General features: G+C 43.2%; 1 protein-coding gene across 2 annotated transcripts in view; it reads left to right on the top strand.

Annotated features, from left to right (window-relative positions):
• Positions 1-26100, top strand: part of GLRA3 (glycine receptor alpha 3) — a 693846-nt gene that overhangs the window by 498638 nt on the left and 169108 nt on the right. For both annotated transcript variants that reach the window (XM_085641854.1, XM_085641855.1), the window contains one exon: positions 915-1138. In XM_085641854.1, the coding sequence (XP_085497980.1) occupies positions 915-1138 (224 nt within the window). The remainder of the gene's footprint in view (positions 1-914; positions 1139-26100) is intronic.

Genomic DNA, 26100 nt, shown 5'->3' with positions numbered 1-26100 from the left:
GTACAGTGGCACCAAGTCTCATGGTTAAGAAAGGATTACTGTATACTTGCACTAGGGGCCCCTTGACAGATGTTCGCGTGGCTTCAAAAGTTATTTCTATGTGCTTAGCAAGGGTTGGAGGTCATGCTGTCATTGCAAAATCTGGACAATATATTACTTAACAACCATTTGCAATGCAATAGGTCTTGCATTTACGCGAGTTTGAGCTATTGGCATTGTAAATGACAATGCCTTTTTTTTCTTTTTTGGTTTTTAAAACCAAAATAAAAGGCATTGTCATTTACAATGCCAGCCAATAGCTTAAACTCGCGTAATTGCGAGACCTATTGCATTGCAAATGCTTGTTCTCATTTTTTACTGCTTTCTCCTTCCTTTCCCCACGTTTTTCACAGTGCTTTCTCCTGCTTTTGCCTCACTTTTTACTGCTCTCCCCTTTCTTTCGCCTTGTTTTTCTGAGTGCTTTCTCCTGCTTATCCCCCGTTTTTACTGCTTTCTCCTTCCTTCCCCCATTTTTGAGTGCTTTCTCCTGCTTTTTCCTAATTTTTTACTGCTTTCTCCTTACTCTCCCTCATTTTTCTGAGTGCGTTCTCCTGCTTTTGCCTTGTTTTTCTTTACTTTCTCTGCAAAGCAGCTAGCAACGTCAGCACCTTGAGACCCTCACGGGTAATTTGCTGCACTTTATAAATCCTGATTGATTGATTTACACCCCTTTGCAGAAGTATATCTATACATTTATTTGTATTACTTTTTTGTGAATGCAAATTAATTCCAGCCTGTCCTTTGGAGGTGGCCCACGTTATCAAAATTAAGTTTATGTGGAACAGGTTACATAATGACATATTTGCTAATAATTTTTAAATATTGTTACTTTTAACGAATGTTTTACGCATTGCTCTTCATCTTCTTGAAATTAGGATTACCGTCTAAATATCTTCCTGCGTCAGAAGTGGAATGACCCGCGTCTTGCGTACAGCGAATACCCTGATGACTCTTTAGACTTAGATCCATCCATGTTGGATTCCATATGGAAGCCTGATTTGTTCTTCGCCAATGAGAAGGGAGCCAATTTTCATGAGGTTACAACAGACAACAAGTTGTTGCGCATCTTCAAAGATGGGAATGTGCTTTATTCCATAAGGTAAGACACTGAAAGATGTATTGTATCTTACTAAGTACAAAACTGTTGTATGTCAAAATAGTGTATACAAAACTATCCTAGCATATAAATACTGAGCTATTAATATCGTTTACAAAACAATCCTCCCATTAGAAGCAGATTTTTTTATTTTTATCGAAAAGGGTGATATTTTGAAAAGGATATATAGGTCATAATATTTACATCAAAAATGTCTGACTACAATATTCTGGTACTACACCATACATGAGGATTAAAACAGACTTTGCACTTAAATAATAGCAGAATGTGATTTTTCTTTGGCTTTGTTCACGGGTTGACCTAGTTTACAAGTACAAAGTCTTAATCAAGCTTTTATTATGGCTTTCGTTTTTTTTGCATGCTTCCACTTTACTAGAGTCAAATGAGAGCATCCTTTACATTACAGCCATACCGATACTAAGGTAAAAAGTTAGCCATATGTTGTGCAACTTCCAAGGCAGATTCTAAACAGTGTGCCAAGCTGTAATAGTTAAACAAATACACACTATGGGGCGATTCCGATTTCGGTCGGAAGGGCTCCAACCGACGGTCGAAGCCCTTCCGCCCGCATCGGAATGTGTCGTTCGGAATTCTTTCTGACCGAGCCATTCTGATGGAGAGCCCGTCCGTCATCCGGAAACCCTTCAGTACTGTTCCAGCCGGCTCTTTACGACCAAGGGAGTACGATGGCAGTTTCCCACTAACTTTTTCATGCTGGTCTTTCAGGCATGAAAAGGCAGTCAGAAACTGTCTGTGGGGGCCCCCAGTAGGGCCCCATGGGTGCCAGGCTGCTGAATGGCAGCCTGGGGGCACTTATGGTGCCCCCCTGTTGATCCCTGCACCCGGTGGCAGGCATCTTGTAGTGCCTGCCACCGGGTGCAGGGATGAACTGCACCCCTGCATTTCACAATGCGAGCTTGCATTCCGTTTGGAATGCATGCTCCCATTGTGAAGTTTACAAGTGCAACCGAACAGGGTTCAGTCGCATCGTACTTGCAGGTCCGTAACCGACGACAGTAGGTCGGTTGGTTACAGTTCCTGACCGATGTCGGACGGACTCCAGTCTGTCCGACATCGAAATCCGCCCCTAAGAAGTTAATGTACAAAATTAAAAGTTTAATTTACTTGTATATTATTGGAAATAGGTGCACTTGAGAGGTTGTTAAACTAATGTTAATTGAGTAGGAAAAGAGGAAACTTTATTTGAAGCAGTATATTATGTATGAGAAATTGTAAGCTCGCTATGCTGCCTTGTGCATTATTTTCTTATTACAGGTATGCCCGAGTGCCAGAACGCACCTATTACAAGAAACTGATCCACCTAATCAATAATTTATTCTATGCACCGGTCTCAAATACTGTCTGCATTCACTTGGCGTGAGGAAAGCTGAAATGTGTCAGGTCAAAAATTGTCACTGTGCCCTGGCATCACTGTGTAAAGCACTCAGGGGTTTATTTACAAGCCCCTGTGTGCAGCCGGAGCATCAATTTTATTGATGATTCGGCAGCACACAGTGCAGTGTCATATCTACAAGGTCACATAAAGCTATCCTGCATGGCTTTTCATGGCCTTGTAGATATGATGTGACGCAAGGCAGCACAAGGCGTTGCATTGCCTCACACTGCGATGGGAGGCATGCCATGATTGTTAGGGTGGGAGATCCCACATAACACCCATGGCATTTGAAACATTGCCAGATTTACAACATTTTTCAAACCTGACAATGCATCAAAAAGCCTAAGCCTCCCCAGGGCTAGCGTGGGGGAAGTGCAATAAAGAGAAATAACTTTATTTCTCCTCTTTCATTCCTCTGCAACAAACATAGATGGAGAAAATTACCTCCATTGATTGTTTTTGTGCAGGAAGACGCCCCTTCCTGCACAAAGACAATCATTCCCACAATACACACACCTTTGCACCATGGTTCAAGGGTGCCTGCTTTGGTGCAACGCAGCCAATTGAGCACCAGCGCTGGGGAAGAGGACAGGAAAAACAGGCAGTGCTGTCTGTCCTGCACATAGCACATGAAATGGCAAAGCTGCACCTCCTCTTTTAAAAGCAAAACAACCTAATGAGGGATAATGTGCAGGTATGAGTAGCAGAGCGACAGATGAGAGACCATATCTTGATGACCAAAAAAATCAACAGCAGCTCTGGTCAGAGTTAAATCAACATGAGAAGGGTAGAAAGAGGAGCTCTAAAAGTAGGTAGCCACTCTCTGCAGACAAAATATATGTTTAACAAATTTCGGTCAAGGTGTATAAAGGGATTATTTTAAAAGCAGAAATTCTACATATTATATGTCACTATATGCCCTCTATTATTAGATATCTTACAAATCACATTGGTGTTGCATGACTGTGAGGAATTGGGAATTTAGTTGGGAGGGGTGAGTACCCCACAAAATAACCACAATCCTTGTCAGGGTGAACCACTAAAGGCACTAAACCAACCTTAGCTGAACCCCCTAGTTGCTACAGCACAGAGCACACAGGCCTAACTTAAAGGCAATGTGTAAAGTATGTGTGCAGTAATCAAACATTAATAAAGTCACCACAAGTAAAAATCCAAACCAATTTAAAACCATAGAAAATATATTTATAATAATAAATGACACAAAAACAACAAAAAACAAATAAATAGAACCAGTGTTGTGATTTTTTAAAGTTTGAATTTAGAAATAGCGTTATAAACTGTTAAGCGTCAACTGCGGTTGTCTGGTTGAGCTTGACTGGGAAAGTTTTAAGGCCAACCACGATAGAGCAAGGGTCAGATGCAAGAATCAGCTTTGACCTGGTCAAGAATTTACCTTTGCACTAAGAAACCTTTCTGTAGCAAAAGGTTTTCAGTGAGGGAAAGCAGCAGGCTGTGGTCATCATCACTGAAGATGGGAAGCTGAAGTTCAAGGTCTTTTGTGGTCACTCAAAAAGGTTTCTGGGGGCAGGTATTCTCCCACTGGGCATGGTGCCTGACTGGCTATGGGGAAAAAGCAAGGGGACAGGCCCAGGTGTTGGCTGCATCTGCATGTGACATGGTATGCCCTTTGGAAATTAATTATGTTCATAGACACAGTCCAGATGGTCAGCTTAGCAGAGAAACAGAACACCTCCCCACACCCCAGGCCTTTATCTCAGCTTTGAGAGCAATTTTGAACCTCACCAGGGGAGCTTTTCAGCTCCTGAGTGACATTTGGAAGCTCATACAAATGGGCTTCGAGAGACATTAAGCAGATTAATAGGCAATATTTTAAAATAACCTGTTCTAAAATATGTATTTGAAATCTGACTTTATCAAAGAATTGGGTTTATAATCAATATTTTAAAAAGTCCAAAAATGAACTCTCTGGCTGTTTTCTAAACGGAATGTTAATATTAAATGTAATATTGTATTCATATTCTTTCGTATGAAACAGCTAAGCCTGCTGAAATAAATATAGCTTTGAAGGCTTTTTTACTATATCAACATGATTAACATTAAACTTTTACCTGTCTTACTTTTAAATATCATGCACCCTGCATTATTGGTATTTAAGGCCACTTCGTGGTGAATTATTAATATTTATAAGAAGGGTTTATAACTGTCTAGTGGGATTGTTTTTATTGGTTGAATGTGCAGTTTGAGCCTGCAGAGCCAGGCTACTGGAGGCAGGCCTGCAGTCATGTTTACCTTGCCACTAAAGTGGATGCTACAATGGATTCACTAGTGACAGATAACTTACAGAACCTGGGTAAACGATGCTACTATATTCTATGCTGATATCATCATGTTGAAAGGGAAACCGCAGGCACTTTGCCGCTGCTTAGCAGGGGTAAAGTGTACAGAGTTACAGAGCCAGCAAAAACAGACAAGGCAAAACCTTGGTGGTCATACCACAAAAAGATGGTCATTTTGAACTATTACCTTTATAACTGCACCCAAACATGTGCTTCGGCATGATCACTGAACTCCTCCCCTAATGCCTGTCATGAAGATGGAGCTTGCAGTATACTCATATTATACAGTATAAAGCACTTTATCTCATATAAAAATACATAAGCCATACACAAATACTTCAAAAGGAGCTACAAAGAGCTATTTGGATACGTTTCAGCCAAGGGAACTAATTTCTTTCAAGAGAAATGAGCCTGCCATTATCTAGGTAGCTAGTGTAGCCATCCAAATTGGCTCATCTGGTATGTTTGCTCAATATTAGAGGAACATTAGACAAGCCTACATTACCTACTTTATACATCCTTGGATAGGAAGGACCACTTTTCCACTCCCTTCAACATACTGTATACAACCCAACAGAATTCTGGCCAATCAGAAATTGTACAAAGCATCTGCTGACTTTTCAAAAATCATAGATTTGTGCTCTACAAATACTCTTTCATACTTACATACATACCTAAATACATACTTACATTATTTAATTGTGCAAACAAAATTAAAATAGAGTCATCAACATACCAATAATTATTTATGAAAACTAGTTAATTGTGTAGGGCCACAAAACCGAAATATGCATTCATTTGAAATCTGAAAGTGAACATTTCAAGGCAACCAGTTTTTATTCACATACATTAAGTTCTTTGGTGTGCTATGCTATGCTATGCTAGGGCATTTGTAAAGCATGCTTTCACCCATAAGGCACCCTGGCACTCAGGGGAGTAACTGCACCCAGAAATACAGAACTTGAAGAGAGGTAAGCAGGCAAAAAGCCTTCAATGCTTTATGACAGGTAAGATGATTGTTGACCAATTAAAGGTGAACAGGTAGAATGTTTTATGCCTTTGCCACAATTAAAGAGATAGAGCTACCCCAATGCTGTTTTGATGTCTACTAATGATCACCTTGAGACAACTAGAGGTTTATGTAAGGGGTTGGAAACTGTTATGGACATGATTCTGTTGAAGAAAACTTGGGCCAGAATGGTGAAAGTGTGGGAATCTTTGTAGAATGCTTGGAACTTAATGAACTGGAAAATGAAAGCCAATGAAAGAAGCCATGATAAGAAACAAGTTAAGAGTGGCAGTGGGTATGCAAGGTGAATAATTGCATAGACAGCTGTATTTTGAATGTTGGTCAGTTTGGCAGTGGAACAGCATTGAAGATGCAGCTAAAGAAATTTTCAGTAGTCCAGACATGATAGAATAGGGGCTTCGACAACTGCCTGACTTGCTGGTTGGAGCAAAAACAGCATAATTATATAGAATAGTACAATGTAACTAAGCAAGAGGATGAAATTCTGTGCATTTGATAGGATCGAATGAATAGTCAAAGGTGAATCCTGACAACAGACACCGGGTAGCGCCAGGAAGCATCATTTACCCGGCGGTCTTTAAAACAACCAGCCTTTACAGCTAGGTTGGTACCCCATGCAAAATTACCATGCATTACTTTAGCACGTAAGTCCTTACAATGACTTGCTGTAGGGAGGGTGCATTTTTGGACTGGTGTTTAATTTTTAAGTCTATCACCTTCCCTACTGTTGCGTAGAATGGAGTTGGAATAGTAATTTATACTATTCCAAAGTCCATCATCCCTAAAGCAAGTTGTTGTAATAACTTGTGTGGTAAAGTAATGTATGGTAACGTGGCGCACAGGGTACTGACTGCATTGTAAAGGCGTGCAAGGTAAATGCCTGCTGGGTTTCACCATAAAACCACCGGTGCCCAGTTCAGTAGGGCAACAGCTAGAGGAACAGGTAGAAGGGTCCTTGCTCACTATGAGCAGTTTGGTATTGTTGGTGTTAAATCTCTAGGAGTAGTGAAGCATTCAGATGACCCCTGCAGAAAATTATGTTTACAGTAGGGATAGCTACAAATAAATCCAAATGAACAATCTAAGTGTCATCAGTGTAAGTCTTGAACGAAAGTCTATAGGAATGGATGGGATGACCCAAAGGAATGACATAAAGAAGACACATCCTCAGCACAGGCCCTTGCATCCCTCGTCAACTGCCACCTTGTTGACAATGTCAGACTCTGCATCACAGCCTTGGAGCTCCTTGGAACTGACGTATTGCCCCAACTATGCAACACATTCCTGGCGCTGGACTACGCATCGCAAGCCCTAGTCAACGGGATCCTCGATGACAACACCGGACCTCGAACCACAGCCTCACCACACCTCAGAATCAATGCATCACTTCAGCTACACTGCGTAACTTCGATACAGACCTTCACAATGCCCCTCAAATCAGTAATTATGGTTCTTTGCTCAGCTGCCCAACTGGGTCCCATTAGGCGGCCCATGCTCCATGGACATTGGCTTGAACTTGTGACTTTGTCCCGGTCCAGTCAGGCGTGACCAGAGATCCACAATTGGCAATTTGTGCCTTTAGGTGGTATTTTCCCTGAAATCTTTAAAATTGCAGATTTCTCTTTCTACTCATTGGATTTTGTTAATTTTGGCCTTGTTTGATTTATAAAAAATAACTCTATTTCATAATCTAGTATGGGATCCTTTTTGTGTAGTGATTCCATTTTATAACTGTTTAAAGTGTTGCACAAATGCAATGCCTCTGAATTAAGCCTGACTGCTCTGTTCCAATCTACCAGGGGTTTGAGCACAGATTAACCGGCTGTGCGATGCATACATTAAGTCAGCGAAACAGGATGTCTAAAGGCAAACAGTTAGGTGGTTAAACCACACTAAGGATGCATACAGGGAGGAGGCAGTAAGGTTGATCGATGAAGATGGAAAGCCTCTAAATTGGGTAGGGTAAAAGGAGAGGCTCAGAAAGGAGAAGTCAAGGACAGTCAAATGCTAATGAAATGCACAGTGATAAATCAATGCCAAACCGTTAGGCCTGTCAGCCTTAGGGTATACTTCCCCTAAACATTTTACTGATATCGTATTTTTGGCCTTATGCACTTTACCACTGCTTACATGCTTTTGCTCTCTCCTCTAAATATGGTGTAATTGGCTTACACCCAATTGCCACATTTAATTTAGTTGCAAGTTCCTAGTAAAGTTATACCACATATACCAGGTGCCAGTAAATTAAATGCTACTAGTGGGCCTGCAACACTGATTGTGCCATCCACCTAAGCAGCCATTGAAACATGTCTCAGACCTGCCATTGCAGCCTCTGTGGACAGTTTAAACTACCATTTTAACCTGGCAAAATAAACCTTTTGCTTAGGTAATACATATGTCACCCCTAGGGTAGGCTGCACACAGCCCTAAGTATGCGGTGCAGTGTATTTAAAAAGTTAGACATGTACTCCTAACTTTTTCTTGCCCTGGTATTAAACATTTCTTAAATTAGTTTTTCACAACTGCAAGACCTGTCTCTCCGATAGGATAAAATTGGGTTATTACATTTAATAAGAGATAACTTTCAATGGGGAGTGGGTAGGAATATCGAGTTTGATGTCTAATGAATTGTAATTTGAAAGCCTCTTTTATGGTAAAGCCAGATTTTATGAGAATTTGCACTAATCCAAATGAGTAGTGTCCCTCTAAGCACAGCCAAAGGGCAACGAAGTTGCAGGGTAAGTCGCAAAGTAGTGCAGAGTTTTCAAAGAAAATTCCAATATGCAATTTTATTAACAAATGTCTGATCAATGTTCAATTCCTCGTTACATTCACGGGATTGTAGATTAGACACAAAGGTTCAACACAGGACTTTTTTAACATGCGCTCAATGCATTTCGGGTCATGCACGACCCTTCATCAGGAGAAGTCCTAAAAGAATCCAAAAGGAGAGTTTTAACGACCTGCTCGAATGTATGGATAACAGTAAGTGAAAAAAAGTCCACCAGTTTAAAAAAAGATCCGAAATGGAGTGACGGTGAAAGTGAAGAAAACGTAGTTGGCGGTAGAGAGAACGGAGACCCACAGAGGAATCCCAAAAGTGATTTGTTAAAAGAAAAAACAACCAAGAAATGATTAGTTGATCCTATAATAAGAGTGTGTGTAAAGCGATGTTTAGAATCGATAAGAACTTCGGGTCAACCCGTTATGGAGAACCGCTTGTGAAAAGGAAAAAAAATTACGTGATACGCTATAAGAAGCCCAATAACATGTGTTTGAAAACAAAGCATACCTGAAAGTTGAGTAATCAAAAGTTTCAAACGTCCGAAAGACGAACAGCATATACGCGTGTAGTCTAACACCAACAGCTGTAGTGGATGGTAAAGAGAAAAAAGGAACACGCTAATAACCGTTGCGTGAGAAGAGAAAGCGAAAAGGAGTTAAATGATAAATAATCCTAGCGGCAGCCATATTGAAATGGAGTCCTAACATAATGATGTTAATACAATGATAATATAATGGTAACAAGAGGAAGGTAAAGGGGCTAAGAGAAGTTTTGAAAACATTAAAAGTAAGACAGAAAAAGGTGAGGGCTGGAGGGGTTTTGAAACAATAAAAAGACGAAAAAATATACGAAGACAAAAACAAAAGTTTACTGATAGTGTAAACAAATTGGAAGAAACGATTTTAAGACATAATTCGGAAAGTGGCCTTTTAGAAATGTCAATAACTTACAAGGGGTTGGTCCTATTTAACGTCACTAAGGCTAAGCCACTATAACGTAAAAAGAAAAAACAAATGTCAGTGCTGACTCTATTTTGACAACACAGTGGCTTCAATATGTGAATGTAGAACTTAATATATTGTGATCACCCTTTAATTTTTCATTGTACAAATGATTGTACCATTTTGCGTTCAACTGTCAGTGACAGAGGAACAACATCTTCATGTAACAAATACAATGAAATACATCTACATAGCCCAGATCAAATAAACATCAAAGCATTGAGACAATAGTGGCTAATCGATTGCTCACGCATCGCTGGAAGTCCCCCGACCCCCCGGTGGCTAAGGCCTGGTATCACTCCCTCCTGTGCTGGGTGTAGGCGGAGAGCATTGCACTCCGCCACGAGGACGCAGTTGGGATGCGTAGGCAATCACTAGTGCCAGTATGGGACGCAATATTGTCAGATTTCCGCATGGCAGAGCAAGATTCAGACGTGCTACCTAACACAGAAGTAAGTGGCGATGAACGCATCGCACCACAAATGGCGCCCACTTAGACATTCTAGGACGTAAACTTAAAGTGCCTGGCTACTGATAATCCCTGGCACTCAACCTTGCATAACAGTCACGCAGACATGAGTGTTTATCACTGCTCTATCACCTGTCGCTAGGCTGGCATTTCTTTTGGCTGACCGGGTCCATATCTCCTACTTATGTGGTTAGGACAAATACAGTGTATTGTTACCCAGCACAATAGTATATATATGAATACCGGTTGAGAATTTCTTTCTGTCTCATCCTTTGTCCTCCCCCGTTCTTTTTTTTTGTGGTATTTTCTTTATATATTCTCTGGACAGTGTCACCTCGTAATGTGTTGGATTTACAACAAAGCGACGGTCATATAATTGTACATTGTCATAAAATGTATTGCAATATGTAATGCTCACCTGAGACGGGTTATATGTAATATGTATTGGGGCTATTCTACTCTGTTTTGTTTTAAAGTTCTAAGAAATAGCAATAAAACAAACGAAAAAAACTGTGAATTAATATGCAAAACATAAAAACACATGGTTATCTCAGCCTGGATTTCTCTTTTACATAGACACACTCCCTAGATGTCAAGCTACCGATGTGTTTCGAACCCAGTGTTGGGTTTGGGTTTTCTTCAGGACCCAGAACTGTAGAAAAATGAGTTTTAGTAGTGTCCTGTGACAAAATTCTTCTTCCCTGTGTTTTTTTTTACTTTTTGAGATTGTTTTGGTTTCAGTTTGAGGCATGGAGTATGCAACTCACATTCAAGTTTCCTCTGAAATAAGTTGTTTGCAGTGCAGGACTTTTGCTTTATCTCAGTAATAAATTCCTTACCGTCTCGATTTTCAAGCGTGTTGGTTAGCATCTCAGTATTACTCCTGCTGCTATTCACACCATGGTGTCAAGTTTCAAACCCAGCATTGATTTGTGGTTCTCTTCAGGACCCAGAACTGTAAAAAAATTGAAAATTTAAAAAATACATATAATGAGCCAATTAGCAAAAAATCTGATTAATTCTAAATGTGGGTCTTTAAATAGCACATCACTTTTTTACCACATGAGTTTCAGTAGTGTCCTGTGACAGAATTCTTCTTGCAAATGTTTTTTTCTTTTTGAGACTGAATACAAAAGTGAAATGAAAGAGGCTTGTTTTAGATGAAATGTGAATGCACCATTATTTACAGTGAGCAACCAAATTGTGAAACTCACTTGTTCTGTTTCTGGTTGAGGCATGGAACATGCGGATAATTGAAGTCTCCTCTCAATTATCTTTAGAAATGAAATTGCACAATTGATTGTAAAAGAAACCCGGGAGGCATATTATCGTTATTTTATGTAAAATGGAAACAGAGCTGGTCATTTTGTATTTAAAAATTGTACAGCAAGCTTGAACCACATTCTGTGGTTTGAGAACAAATTCCACTCACTTAAATGATGTTAGGAAATGGAGCACTTAATTTTGTTTTGAAATTGTAGTGTAAGCTTAAATGAAGTTCTGTGGTTTGAAAAAAAATGGTAAATGAATTCCACTCACTTTGGTAATGTTGTTTGCAGTGCAGGATGTCTGCTTTATCTTAGTAATGAATTCCTTTCTGTCTCAATTCTAAAACACAAGTGCAGTCGTAATAAATACATGTCCAATTGAGGGCGGGTGCACAAAATGTGTTACATTGTGACTGCTAAGCTGGTTCAATGGTGAAAAACTCAAGATGTATCTAGCGCGATTAACTTGACACAGAATGACAATAAACTGAAATGCTGCTGTAGAAAAAATAAATGAACTTGCAACTTGGTCAACCTGTTGTTTATCTTCATAGCCACTCTGATTACATTTGAAACTAAGTTAAGCTTCCCGCTTACTTCAAACGTGTTGGTTAGCGTCTCAATATTACTCCTGCTATTCACGCCATGACACAAACTGCCATTACGGTACTTCAAGGGCCCTTCTTTTATGTTGCCATCTCATATTTGATTGATTTAAATAACTCAGGCCAATGGAGGGGCTTAAGAGCTAGGCCCTCACTGGTTCCCATTGATCGTAGTGGGTTTTTGGATTTGTAGTGCTCAATTGATGAGACTAGTTTGTAATTTATTGTGATGGATTTCTCATGTTATACACTGGTTGGCAATAGTGGTTTCATTGTGGAATATGTGCAGCTCATATAACGGCTCATTTCTGTTTCAAAAGTTTAAGGCATTTCTCCTTACATTAGATGGCCAGGCTGTGTGTGTTGCACCACATGAAATGAAGTGTTACTTCTATATTGGCTTATTCCTGAAAATACAGAATGGCAAGCTTCTACTTCTAAGTGTGAGCAACCTCTGAGAAATATGTGGTGCATGAAGTCGCTTTCTCCGTGTGTCTTCTGATACATCTCATCCCACATTTTTAATTGGATAAAAGTGTCTTTCGGTGTATGGAGGTTAGTGTTCAAGGACCTCTCAGTATATTAGGGCTCGCAAACTTGACTGGTGTTTTTCAAAGATATGAATATCAAATTGCTTAAATTTGGGATTTATGTCATTTTATTAGGCCAATCTGTAACAGTGTTACAGCAAAACATGAGGTATGCCTCTTTTTTGGATCCATAGTTTTCAGTGTTTCCTCATCTAGGAACCAGTTGTATGACTGTTAATACCATCCATTAGAACTCATTCTCTGAATGCTGCTTCTTATTGAAATGGTTCCCTAATGGAGCATCATGACTTTTCGACGTATACGGGATTTGTGCTGCATGATTCATTGATGAATCACTTGATTAGTTTTCCCTAATACAGTCTGCTGCATGGGAAAATGATACCATACACTAGATTTTTAGTTTTACAATTAGAGAAGATAGTATGTTTCCATGTGACCATCTTATAGTGGAATATACTCAATCGTTTGGTTGCAATTAATGCATGTGTCACATTTGTGGTGTCCTTTGCCTGGTTTTAAATTCCAAAGCTGTCTTAAAATGCTTTTGGATGGTGATGGCAGGGTGTACGCCCGCACAATTTGTCATCCTATGCTTCTGTCCTTTTTTAATGCAAAAAGGGGTCATTGGAAATATTCGTCCTGCTGTGAAAGTAATTTTCTTTAAATGATTTGTTTGTAAGCAAAATGTTGTAACACAAACCAAACGTTCACTCGATGTTTTGTTTTTCTTTGTCACAAGGGGCTCCCGGGGGAGTGAACCAGACTCGCTTCATAGAATGTTTTTACAATTTTTTGGGATACCCCGAATCCTTGAGTTTGTCAAGCGAATTCTGTGCATGATAGAAGTAGTCTCCTTTCACAGATGAATTCAGACTTATTCTTAAAAATTGACCATAAGGCAAGTTGTACCGAAGGCTCTGTGGGTGCTGGCTAGAGTAGTGGAGGGCTTTGTTCCATTCTATGCGTTTCATGTGTAATGTAGGCCCGGATTAAGAGTTTGGCAGTCCATAGGACCACCAAACTTATGGTGGAAGTGCGTGGCAGTCGTGGACCGCCGCACCAGTGGGTCAACAGCCATATTATGAGTATGGCAATTAGATAGCAATAGGATTGTCGCAACTGCCAGGGATCCGCGATCACTGGCGGTGGCACAGCAGTCAGGGGCCACAACATCCACGCTTTTCATGGCAGTGAGTCCACCATGAAAAGGGTGGAGGTGAGGAAACTTAGGGTGCCCTAAAGGGACCCCTGTTCCCTCAGAGCCATGGGATGCATGCATGGAGGCATATGGTGTACCCCTCTGTCTGCATGACCCTCTTTTGTGCACGGCATAGACTGTACAGTCAATGCCATGCAGGAACGGTCTTTGGTGCTCCCATTGCAGTGCCGTTTTAATAGGTACTGCCATGGGAATGACAAAGGACCACCTGCCAGACCACGAGGTAGCTCCTAATCTAGTGGGTGGGCGGCAGTGAGTTTTGGCAGTGTGGGAGTGGGGCTGTGGTGGCCCACTCACACACCACCAAACTCATAACCAGGCCTTTAGCCTTCACTCTGTCATCTTTAGCAACCACTTCAACATCTAAGAAAGTAAGTGAGTGGAATTCATTGTCAAACCACAGAATGTTGTTCAAGCTTGACCTACAATTTCTTTTAACAAAATGGCAAGCTCTGTTTCCCTTTAGCATAAAATAACGGAAAATATGCCCCCTGGGTCTCTTCCAATCAATTGTTCAATTTAATTTCTACAGATAATTAAAAGGAGACTTGAATGATCCGCATGCTCTGTGCCTCAACCTGAAACAAAAACAAGTGAGTTGCATAATTTGTTTGGCAAAATGGTATAATAATTTGTCATGTATAATGAAAAATTAAAGGGTGATCACAATAATTAAGCTGTGTGCTCACAAATTGAAATCACTGTGTTGTTGAAACAGAGTCAGCACTGAAGTTTGTTGGTTCTTTTTACTTTTAGAAATGTGGCCTTTTCTTGTCCCAACCATTTGGTGCCTGCAGCCTGTATCCTGGGGCACATGACTAGGTGTAGCTGGCAGTTGGTCTCTGTGTATTACTCCCAGACAGTGAGACACAGGGGGAATCGGTGTTGGCAGGATGGGCCATCTTTAACTTGATGAGAGGGAGGAGCAGTCACCTACCACCTTTACACATCACAAAGCCTCTGCCTGGGCACAATCACAATAGGTTTTACACAAGTCTTTTGTATCCTCAGACAAGCTAGGGCCAGGGCAGAGAGGCAAGAAATTTAAAGCATCTCTGGGGTGGAAGACTCTAGAATGTTTTCCTACTTCAAAGTGGGCATCAAGAATAAATAATGGACCCTCAGACACAATTCTTGGGGGGAGGATGTGGCCTAACAGCTAGATTGGAAGGCCTCGTAGTTGGGGAACTGGGTTCAACATCCTTTTTCCCCGTAATCTCCCCGTGCCTTACAAAAATGAATATGTCCATCTTTAACGCAACTGATGATCATGTAAAATGCTCCGATACCTTTATCTAGTCTAGATCTAGTTTACGCTACATAAAACTGCCCCCTAAAAAACCCTTCAGAACATCTATGGACCTGTGGAAGACTCAACTCAACAGGACTGCTGTTCTGCTCTCAAGAAGGACTGGTACTCTGCCACTCTGCTGCCTCAGCAAAAAGTATTGGACCTTCATCTTGAACCCAGTACCACCAGAGAGTGTCCAGGGACTACTTGGCTGACTTCCTGATCAGATCCTCAGGCACAGAAAAAGATCCAACCACCTTGAAGCCAGCGCCTATAGTCTGCTGTGAGTCATGGCCCCCTGCCAAGTGGTGCCATCCCAAACCTGGACCCTTGGAAGTGGGCCTGAAGTTACTCTGACAGCCCACTTGTGGCAGGGCGACACATTTTTGCAGCTGCATCGGAAACTGCCGCTGTGTGACGCATCCTCGACGCAGGCCTTCGCAAGCCCCTCGTCCACGGTATCCTCAAATATGACATCAGACTTCGCATTGCAGCCGTGCAGCTTCCTCAACACTTTTGCTGCATGATTCAACCTCAGCAGAGGACGTTGCATTGCAAGTCCCTCACCAATGGCTTCCTTGTGACGCTGAACGACTCAGCATCGCAGCCCCACAGCTTCTTCGGAACCACCAATTTGTAATGCATCCTCAACGCAGGATCTTGCAATGCTCCATGACAAAGATTTAAGGTACTTTGTTTAGCGGATCTAACTTGGTCCCTGTTTACAGCCCGCACTCCATCCCGGTTGGCCTGCACTTGTGAATTTGACCCAGTCAGATGCAACAGATAACCACAGTTAGCACTTTGTGCTTTTAGTGACTATTTTGTACATAAATCAATAAATTGCGTATCTCCAGTATTACTGATTAGATTTTAGTTTTTTTGGTCTCAAATAATTTATTACATTTTACTCTATTTTACTGAATTGGTGTGAGATTTTTCTAGTGTTTTCACTTTATTACTGTTTGAAGTGCTGCATCAATACTTTACTCATTGCCTCAAAGTTAAGTCTGACTGCTTTGTGCCAACCTACCAGAGGGTTAAGCACATGTTAATTTGGGGTTTGCTAGTGACTTCACTAAGACAAGAATTGCGATTGCTGTCGAGTCCCAGTTCCCTCAACCAGCAACCTAATTTCCTACACTATTAAAGTGACAACTAGGTAAATCTAAATGGTGATAAAACTGGAATCTTAAACTTCTCAATTGGGAGAATTTCCCATTTGAGTAGCCTGTGTTGTTAGGAATGCCTCCTGTGCCAGTGGACCAGAAATGGACTATGGAGCCGTTTACATCCTAAACTCTCTTTTTGCTCATTAAGATTGTGCATGAAGGGATCAGTGATACTTTAAGATACCTTTCCAGAAAACACCACTTCTGACAAAAATAACAGTAATGATTTGTAGTCGATCGGTGGAATTATTAGATTTAGGAAACAAGGATAATTAAGTGGATCACCACTTTTGGGATTATGGGACATAATACTCATGATTCAGTTCAGCCACTGTTTGCAGTCAGCCATCCTGAATCATTTCATAAAGAATCAATATTTTGTAGTGTTTCCATAGTACTGCAACTAATTTCTTCTCAGCCTATAGTAATGGTTGTATTATGATACAGAGGGCATTTGCAATGTATATGCTCTGCAGTAGACATCAGCATTTGGGCCCTCTATCACACAGAGAGATGGCAAGGATAGGGTTAGTAGATTTTGTATTCAAAGGCTGATTTGTGTAGTACATGCATTTGCTTCCTTTCACTCTTAAAGCATGGTTCTCCATCTGCACCTATTTCAGTGTTTCCCAATATGTTTTTAAAATATAAATTTAGTAAGCCAATTGGTGTGCACACCAGTCGTTTTCCTTGTGTGGTAAGCAGGCCCCTCTCTTGGTGGTCAGGATAAAGTGTACATGCCAACAAGGGATTTAGTTATAGAAAATCTTTTTGATTCAGAGAACTATATCGATGAAGCCCTGAATAGTGACTTCAAGCAAACAAATTGTCAAAAATCTCATTAATCCGGGGCGTAGTTTGTTTAGAAGCGCTACGCTACGCGGAGTGCACTTTGCACTACGCAAGCTAGACGTAGCTACGTGAGCTGTGTAGTGCGGTAGGGAAAATGATGTTCGCAACGATTGCACAGTGCCGGATGCTTGTCCGTACTGTGCAATCATTGCAAACGGCATCTTGCACAGTGCAAGTGGTCGTTTTCTGTCGCTCGAGTAGATTTGTACTCGAGCGGCAGTTTTCTCAATGCATACTGGTGGTTTCTCATCGCAAGCGGTCGCGAGCATACGCGACCACTCGCAATGAGAAACCTGACCTGGGAATTTTATTTTCCACGCCCGCGATCGGCAACGTGATGTTGCTGATCGCGAACGAGGAAAAAGTCTTGCCGGGATGTCATTTTGCTCGCTCGCGGTCGCCAACTTGACGTTGAGGACCATGAGCAAGCAAAAAATGCCCGCTACTCTACACGTTTTTGCACTGTGCTACGTGAAATTCACGTAGCGCATAGTTGAGCAAACTACGCGAGCATAGCGTAGTCCTACGCCCGGGGTTAATACTCACTCAAAGCGAATATATCAACAGAAAAACAAAACAGGTGTATACTTTAAAAGTACAAATTTATGTAGAAAAAAACATTTTATGAATATGGGTACAAATTGCAAATCACATAAATACAAAAAGTGGCTGAGGTTGATTATTTATACATCAACTCATTTCTCATAAACACTTTCGGTAAAAAACATCTCAAAATATTGTCAGTGAGGAGAACATCATTGAACAAACAATGAATTTTTCTAAAACGTTTTTCTTTCGACAAAAAAATGAGTAAAGTTGTCAACGTTTCGATCTTATTTCATGTTTTTATCTGTAAGACTATCTTCAGGATGAGATATTCATAAGTGGACTGAAGACCCTAGATAAATGAATGAATGCAAAATTTCTGAAATGAAGCAGGAAAAGTCTCCAAAGTCTAGACTAATAGTGTGGCAACAATTTTATTATCCAAGCTTGCCACAGGTGCTTCAAAAAGGAAGATGAACGACACCCCCCTAATCAACCTACGGGTGGTGTCAAGGCAAATGGCAAAATCAATTTGATCACTGAATCGCGTTGCTGCTTCGGGATACCGTCTCAGATTGTTTTCAGAGTTGAGAAGCCAGGAATCTGCTAAAACTTCTCCTTTTTCATAAAATCTTTGCCATAGATAGGAAAATGATTTCCCTATGGCCACCAAGTATACTTCTTATTTTCATTTTGTAAATCTCGCAGGGATGTTGGTGTTGGGGTTTTGGAAAAGGCAGATGTCACTTGTGAGAAGTTATGTTATGTTATGTTAAAAGCACTTTTATAGCGCACAGCTGCCCCAGCTAAGGGGCGTCCCGGCGCTTGGAAAAGAAGGCCCAACACAACAAAGCAGAAAGAGGGAAAGGCACGCACAAATCGGAATACTAGCATAAGGGAGGGAACAGATGCGTCTTTATAGCCTTCCTAAATTTCAAAAGCTCGTCTATTTCACGCAAATCGGGCGGAAGAGAGTTCCACAGCTTTGCGGCCAAGACCCGAAAGGACCGGCCTCCGGCCCTGCATAGCCTAAACTGCGGAACGACCACCAGGTTGTGACCCAAAGATCTCAGGGGTCGTGAAGGCACATAAGGCACCAAAAAAGTTGAGAGGATCTGGGGAGAAGCCTTCCTGAGGATTTTGAAAGAGAGACATAAGATCTTAAAGTGAATCCTCTGAACCATAGGCAGCCAGTGCAAAGCACGAATGGTGGTTTCCGCAGAGCAGAACCTCGGTAAACCTACCAGGGCTCTTGCAGCGGCGTTCTGAACACGTTGCATCCGAGCAATTTCAGCCTGATTAGCCCCCAACAAGAGTGAGCTAGCATAGTCAAGCCGCGATAAAAATGGAGGCCTGAATGACCAGCTGTCTGGTAGGGGCATCAAAGAACCTCAGGATTGGACGCAACCCTCGCAGAATACCAAAACAGGTGGCCGCCACTTTTTTTGTGTGCACACTAATACTCAAAACGGAGTCTAAGTTGGCCTGGTATATGCTGTCCACTAGTTAAAGTGGGCACCTTGTACCAGTCCAAACAACCCCTTATGGTGATAGGCTAAAGACAACCTTTATTGAAAGCTATCCTAGTGATAGCTATGGAGAGCAGCCTTCAGGCTAAGTCTTGAAGGAATGTAAAGCAGCTTGTTTCACCAGTCTATAAACTCTTGAATGACCAAATGAAAGGACAACCACACCAGGTATATGTTCAAAATATATGTATTTAAGAACAAACACACCCCTCTAGTCTCTTTATGAGGCTGGAGCTTGAAGTACTTAAGTTACAAGTCAGTATTCAGCAGTAAAAGCACAAATACACGTTTGGGCCCTAGGGTCGTACCAAACCATATACCAATTAAGTGGTATAAGAACCATGACTGAACTAGACACAAGGCCTAGAGCCTTTAGAAGTGCTTGGACCCCAAGGAACCACCCAAGGTAGTGACGTAGGGGACCAACGGGGGACACATGCAGTTTTAGAACACAGGCGCAAATCGCCGTTAACTTCTATGGGGAAAGTCGCGGTTGGATAATTACAAGTTAAGGACACTTAGAGGACGACTACAAGCAAACCCTTTTGGACTTAGAGGTGTTTAGGGCCAACACCCACGGGAGCACGGGAGCACCAGAGTACTCGAGTTACCTCACCAAAGAAGCCGGGTGCATAGGTGTCTTTTGGTGTCGGGTCGCGGCGTCGTTTTCAATGGAACCTGGCAAAGAAGTGCTGCTGCCGTGAAGAGGAGAAGTGTCTGAAGAGATCCAAGCCTGGATCGAGGATGGAAGGAACCTGAAAGCAGAGGGGACAGAGTCTGGGTCACTTACCAGTGACCAGGGGCACGATAGTCCAATGCCCACAGATGTCGGGTGCTTCAGGTGAGTTGACGGGTGTCTTGACTCTTCAGCTGTGAGGTCCAGGAGGTGTCGACAATGACCAGGAGCTGGATTCGAGCCGTCCCACATAGTCTGTCGAGTGCTGCGGTGTCGGCGACCAGAATAGACCCAACAAGCCTTGGCAACGACAAGTGGAAATAGAAGAAAGACTTTGGTGCAGACCAGTAAGGTCTGGGGGACTCACCCAGCAAGGGTAAGTCAGGGCACATCTGGAGCAACCAGGAAAGCCCAAGCAGCAAAGGAGTTGCCTTCATGGGGACCCTCTAGCAAATGGGCTATCGATCGCGAAGGAGCCTCAAGCAGTCGCACTGGAAACTGGCCCCCTGCACCCAAGAACTCAACCTGATCAGGCTAAAGCTCCTGTGGGACAGTTCCTTCTTCAGGAATGTGATCATCTCCCTCAAGAGACTAATCCTCCTTTTGAGTCAGGGGGGAAGGCTCTGCCTTAACCCTTCTGCTCCTCCTCTTGGATGGCACTTGGTCCATTGTTCCAGAATCCAAGGGCTATTCAATGTCAGACATTTCGGCCTGTGACCTGGTCACAGCAAACACATCTGCAGGGATGTCCAGCATTTCCGCATAAGTCCTGAGCTCTACTTCTGTCCAAGCTGAAGTCTCTAGATCATTGCCAAGCAAGCATTCGACTGGTAGGTCTGCACTCACTACAACCTTCTTAAGGCCAGTTACCCCTCCCCAGGAGAAGTTAACAACTGCCAGAGAATGGTTGGTTCTGACATTGCTAGCATTGGTCACTTGGTACATTTCACCAAGTATAATCTGCCCAGGATCCACAAGATCTTTTGTCACCATAGTGACACTTGCTCTTGTGTCCCTGAATGCCAAAGCCTGTACTCCATTGATTAAAGGCTGTTGCCTGTACTTGCCCAAGTTACTGGGACTCACAGAGGGGGGCATATCCATGCCCCCATCACAGACAAGAACAGCCTGAGTGGTTTCTCTGACTAGGCCAGAGCCCAACTCAGTACCCAGGGTCAACCCTACTAAACCCTTGGCTTGTGTACTGCCACCACCAATTGTAACTGCACTAGGTGGAGCAGGTGCCTGAGGGGCATTGGTGGGGGCTGGAGTATTCTCTTTGGACTTGGTGCAATCACTGGTCCAGTGTGTCTTTTGCTTACAGACTTTGCACCATGGTTTCTTTTGGCCTTTCCCTTTGTTAGACTGTGAATCCCCACCTGAAGAAGATTTTTGGGGCACTTGTGAAGACTTCTGGTCTTTACCCTTGTCCCCACTCTTATCAGAGTTCTTAGAATCTTGCTTCTTAGGGTCACCACCTTGGTTATGTACCTTCTGCCTCACCCTGGTTCTGACCCATTGGACTGCCTTCTTTCCCAGTTCTTCACGAGAGGTCAGATCAGAGTCTACCAGGTACTGGTGAAACAGCTGATTTTGACAGTTATTTAGAATCTGCTCCCTCATTATCAGATTGTACAATCCTGTGAAGTCACACACCTTACTGCCCAATAAGCAACCTTCCAGAACCTTAGCAGAACAGTCAACAAAGTCCACCCAGTCTTGATTTTGTGCCTTTTGGGTATCCCTGAACTTCAACCTGTATTGTTCAGTGGTTAGGCCAAACCTATCTATCAGTGCACTTTTCAAGACCTGGTAATCATCAGCATCCTCTTCTCTTACAGTAAGGAGCGTATCTCTACCTTTGTCTGCAAAGGAGAGCCACAAGATTGCTGCCCACTGCCCTTGGGGGACCCTCTGTACTTTACAGGCCCTCCCCAAGGCAGTTATCCATTTGTGGATGTCATCCCCACTCTGGTAGGGAGGGACAATCTTACTTAGGTTTCTATGGTCATAAGACCTCTCCCTATCTCTAGGGAAGTTGCTGCCACCAGGGACTCTAGTCCCTTCTTTCTTCTAGCTCTGTAGAGCTCTAGGGCTTCCTTATCTAGGGCCATCTGCTGTTTTCTGAGGTGAAGCTGAGCTTGCTCATACTTCAGCAGTCTCTCTCTCCTCTACTGGGAGGTTTCCCTCACTCTGTGAGAAGAAATAGACGTCCCTATAGATGAGGTAGACTGGACAGACTCCCTTGAGAGAGATCTATCCCTTCTAACCCTACTTTCAACTCTTCCTGGAGGGACAAAGAGGGGAGCATTGTGCTCATCCTCATCATCCTCATCCAGTGGAGCTGGGTTTTCCAGATTCTGATCATTGTCATCAGTCTGGTCAGCAGCAGAGGTTGGACCAGGGGGAGTTCCACACCTAGGTCCACCCTCAACTGCTGCCCCACCCACTCTGCCTACCCCTTCAGACCCACTAGGCCCTCACAGATCATCCAGCCTGAGTATCTGCAAGAGATGATGGGTGGTTGGGCGTTTGCCTGTCTTCAGCTTCCTAATAGAACATAAGGCCCTAATCTGAGCAAAGGTGAGATCCTCATACTTATAGGGTAGAAGCCCACTGGATTCTGGCAGGGACCCACTGGTTCCTGACTGATTAGACATTACTAGTGTGGTGTGGTGTATTGCACCACCTACACTAGTGTGGCCTACGAAACACTCTTGAGTTGTAGAAAGGGTGTGCTAAGCCCTTGACACACAACTCTAAGTTCAGTAGAACTTACTGTATACAAAGCTTGATATTATATGTACCTAAGATACCTTTAGTGGTTTTCAGTTGATCAATTCAATTGAGATTATCTGGTAAAACAATAGCAAGCTGGAATCCCACACGCTGCACACCAATGTGAGAAGTTGGCCTGGTATATGCTGTCCAATAATTAAAGTGGGCACCTTGTACCAGTCCAAACAACCCCTTATGGTGATAGGTTAAAGACAACCTTTATTGAAAGCTATGCTAGTGGTAGCTATGGAGAACAACCTTCAGGCTAAGTCTTGAAGGCATGTAAAGCAGCTTGTTTCACCAGTCTATAATCTCTTGAATGACCAAATGAAAGGACAACCACACCAGGTATATATTCAAAATATATGTATTTGAGATAAAACACATCCCTCTAGTCTCTTTATGAGGCTGGAGTTTGAAGTACTTAAGTTACAAGTCAGTATTCAACAGTAAAAGCACAAATACACGTTTGGGCCCTAGGGGCGTACCAAACCATATACAAATAAAGTGGTATAAGAACCACGACTGAACTAGACACAAGGCCTAGAGCCTTTTGAAGTGCTTGGGCCCCAAGGAACCACCCAAGGTAGTGACGTTGGGGACCCACGGGGGACGCGTGCAGTGTTAGAACACTGGTGTGAATCGCCGTTAACTTCTATGGGGAAAGTCACGGTTGGAAAATTACAAGTTAAGGACGACTACAAGCAAACCCTTTTGGACTTAGAGGTGTCTAGGGCCAACACCCACGGGAGCACCGGAGTACTCGAGTTACCTCACCCAGGGAAGCCCGGTGCATAGGTGTCTTTTGGTGTCGGGTCGCGGCGTCGTTTTCAATGGAAGCTGGCAAAGAAGTGCTGCTGCCGTGAAGAGGAGAAGTGTCCGAAGAGATCCAAGCTTGGATCGAGGATGGAAGGAACCTGAAAGCAGAGGGGACAGAGCCTGGGTCACTTACCAGTGACCAGGGGCACGATAGTCCAATGCCCACAGATATTGGGTGCTTCAGGTGAGTTGATGGGTGTCTTGACTCTTCAGCCGCGAGGTCCAGGAGGTGTTGACACAACCAGGAGCTGGATTCGAGCTGTTCCATAAAGTCTGCCGAGTGCTGCGGTGTCGGCGACCAGAATGGACCCAACAAGCCTTGGCAACGGCAAGTCAAGAGGAAATAGAAGAAAGACATTGGTGCAGACCAGTAAAATCTGGGGGACTCACCCAGCAAGGGTAAGTCAGGGCACGTCTGGAGCAACCAGGAAAGCCCAAGCATAAAAGGAGTTGCCTTCGTGGGGACCCACTAGCCATTGGGCTAGCGATCGCAAAGGAGCCTCAAGCCATCGCACTGGAAACTGGTCCACGGGTCACTCATGGAGTGGAAGCCAGAGATCTTCAGTGCTGTAAGTGCCCAAGGCTGGGGCTAATCAGAGCCCAAAGCACAATTTCAAGGAAGACCAGGAAGATGATGTACCAGCAAAAGTTCATGGTGTCCAGGGGTCACAGTTCCACATCACCCACGATAGCCACAGGCATCAGCTTTGCTGTGGAGTCAGGGTAGCCTCGAGGAAATCTGGAAATCCACCTCTGGTGATGCAAAGACTTCGGTGTCCGGCCAGAGCTTCAGAGTTGCAGACCGGACGGTTGCTTCATTGGTGCCTGCCAAGCAGGGGAGTAACTCCTTGACACCAAGGGAGATTCCTTTCATTTTCTAGTTGAAATAGAAAGTCAAAGGTCCAGGATATATGTTGCAGAGTTTCATCCAGGGTAATCTAAAGTCTCAAGGACTGGGTTCCTATACTTATACTAAGATAGGGGGTTGGACATACTATGGGGACCCACCAATGGGAGGGTTTGGAAAGAGGGGTGGTTACACCCATTTCCTTTGTCCAGGTTTGCGCCAGAGCAGGGGCAGGTAGCCCCTGCAACCGGTTTGAACTGGACTATGCACAGGGACACCAAGTGTGCCACCAGTGCAGGACATCAAAGCACCAGAGAGGGCTCCTGCCCAGCCCCAATACACATCAGCCTGTCTGGGGAGGTGGTTACACCTCCCTGTGACAGGAAACCTATTGTCCAGGCCTCCCCTGCCAGAGTTTCGGTCAGCAGCAGGAGGCCAGACCCGTGTCTGTGGCAGTGGCATTCATTTTGTGATGCCAGGGCTCTAGAAAGTCCTTACCGGGTAGACCAGTGTGAACATGTCTCTCCCTCTAGAAGGGTGGAATGCTACCCCCGCCGCCAGAACTGGAAGGGGGGATAGCATTCCAAAGTGTTTGACACCAAACACGATATGTTTCCGTGCAGCCAGTCCAAAGTTAGCATTTACCACGAGGTTATAATGCACTTAAGAGTATATGGTCAGGCTGCACCACAAACAGCATCAGAAGAGGTACTCCGAACACTGCAGAGGGGCTCTGCTCACATAAAAATCAAGCACTCTGCCTTCAAGATTATTAAGGCCTGCCATAGGAGTGACTTGTAGGTTTTATATGTGTGTGCAATGGTAGTGATATAGGTAGCCTATACCACAGTAAGGGGTGCATGCACCACCTTACCCAGGCTGCAGTAGCAGACCTGTGGTGTCATTTTGGAGTGCTTCCCAGGGGTGGCATAATACATGCTGCAGCCCCTGGTTGGCCTCTGAGGTACCTATGCCCTGGGTACATAGTACACCATATTCTAGGGACTTATAAGGCACTCCAGAATCCAATTAGAGATGTACCTAATGTTCATGGAAACCATTTTAGAGAGGAAGCAGCTAGGCTGGGGTCCTGAATAGCAGGACCACAGCCAGACTAAGGTCGAAAAACAGTGAAACACCAGCAGAAAGTGGGGGTACCCATGTGAAGCAGATCCTACTCTCCTACATCACTGTATGTGTGTCAGTTTCCAAATGTCATCTAGTTGGTTGCACCATCTTTTTTTCTATGGTTGAGTCTCTTATTATGGCTCCACTGATGCAAGCCATTACCACCCCCCATAGTGTTGGTGCAGTGGTGAACGAGTCTTTGTTATCAGCTTGGAATTTTTCTACATGTTGTCGCAGTCTGGTTTTGTCATGTGTGTATTTGAATCTAGATATGTTGATATGCCAAGAGTCTTGAGAGGGCCATCAGGTCCATGTCTAACTGGAGGTCAATAGGTCTTAAACAGAAGCCACATTTGGTGTAGTCACCACCGCATGAAACACCAGATTTGATGTCAAAAGAAACTATTTGATCCCAGTGTGAATACTGTGGGTGTAAGAGGAGAATCTATAATTCCTTTCTTAAGGCTGTAGTAACCGCCATGATTCCCTCAAGGCGTTATGCTGAATTATGTCTTTCAGAATGTTTCTGTCGTTATCCTACCATATGTCCGGTTTCCCAGACTTATCTAAGATCAGGTCCAAAGAGATGTTCCAGTCCCCTCTATCAGTACTTTGGACTACCTAAATTAGGTAAGTAGCCTTCCCAGCTTGGAAAGAAAATATG

Source organism: Triturus cristatus, chromosome 2_2, assembly GCF_964204655.1.
Source record: "Triturus cristatus chromosome 2_2, aTriCri1.1, whole genome shotgun sequence".
NCBI classification, from domain to species: domain Eukaryota; kingdom Metazoa; phylum Chordata; class Amphibia; order Caudata; family Salamandridae; genus Triturus; species Triturus cristatus.
The sequence above is the reverse complement of the archived record's forward strand: the minus strand, read 5'-3'. Positions and strand labels throughout refer to the sequence as shown.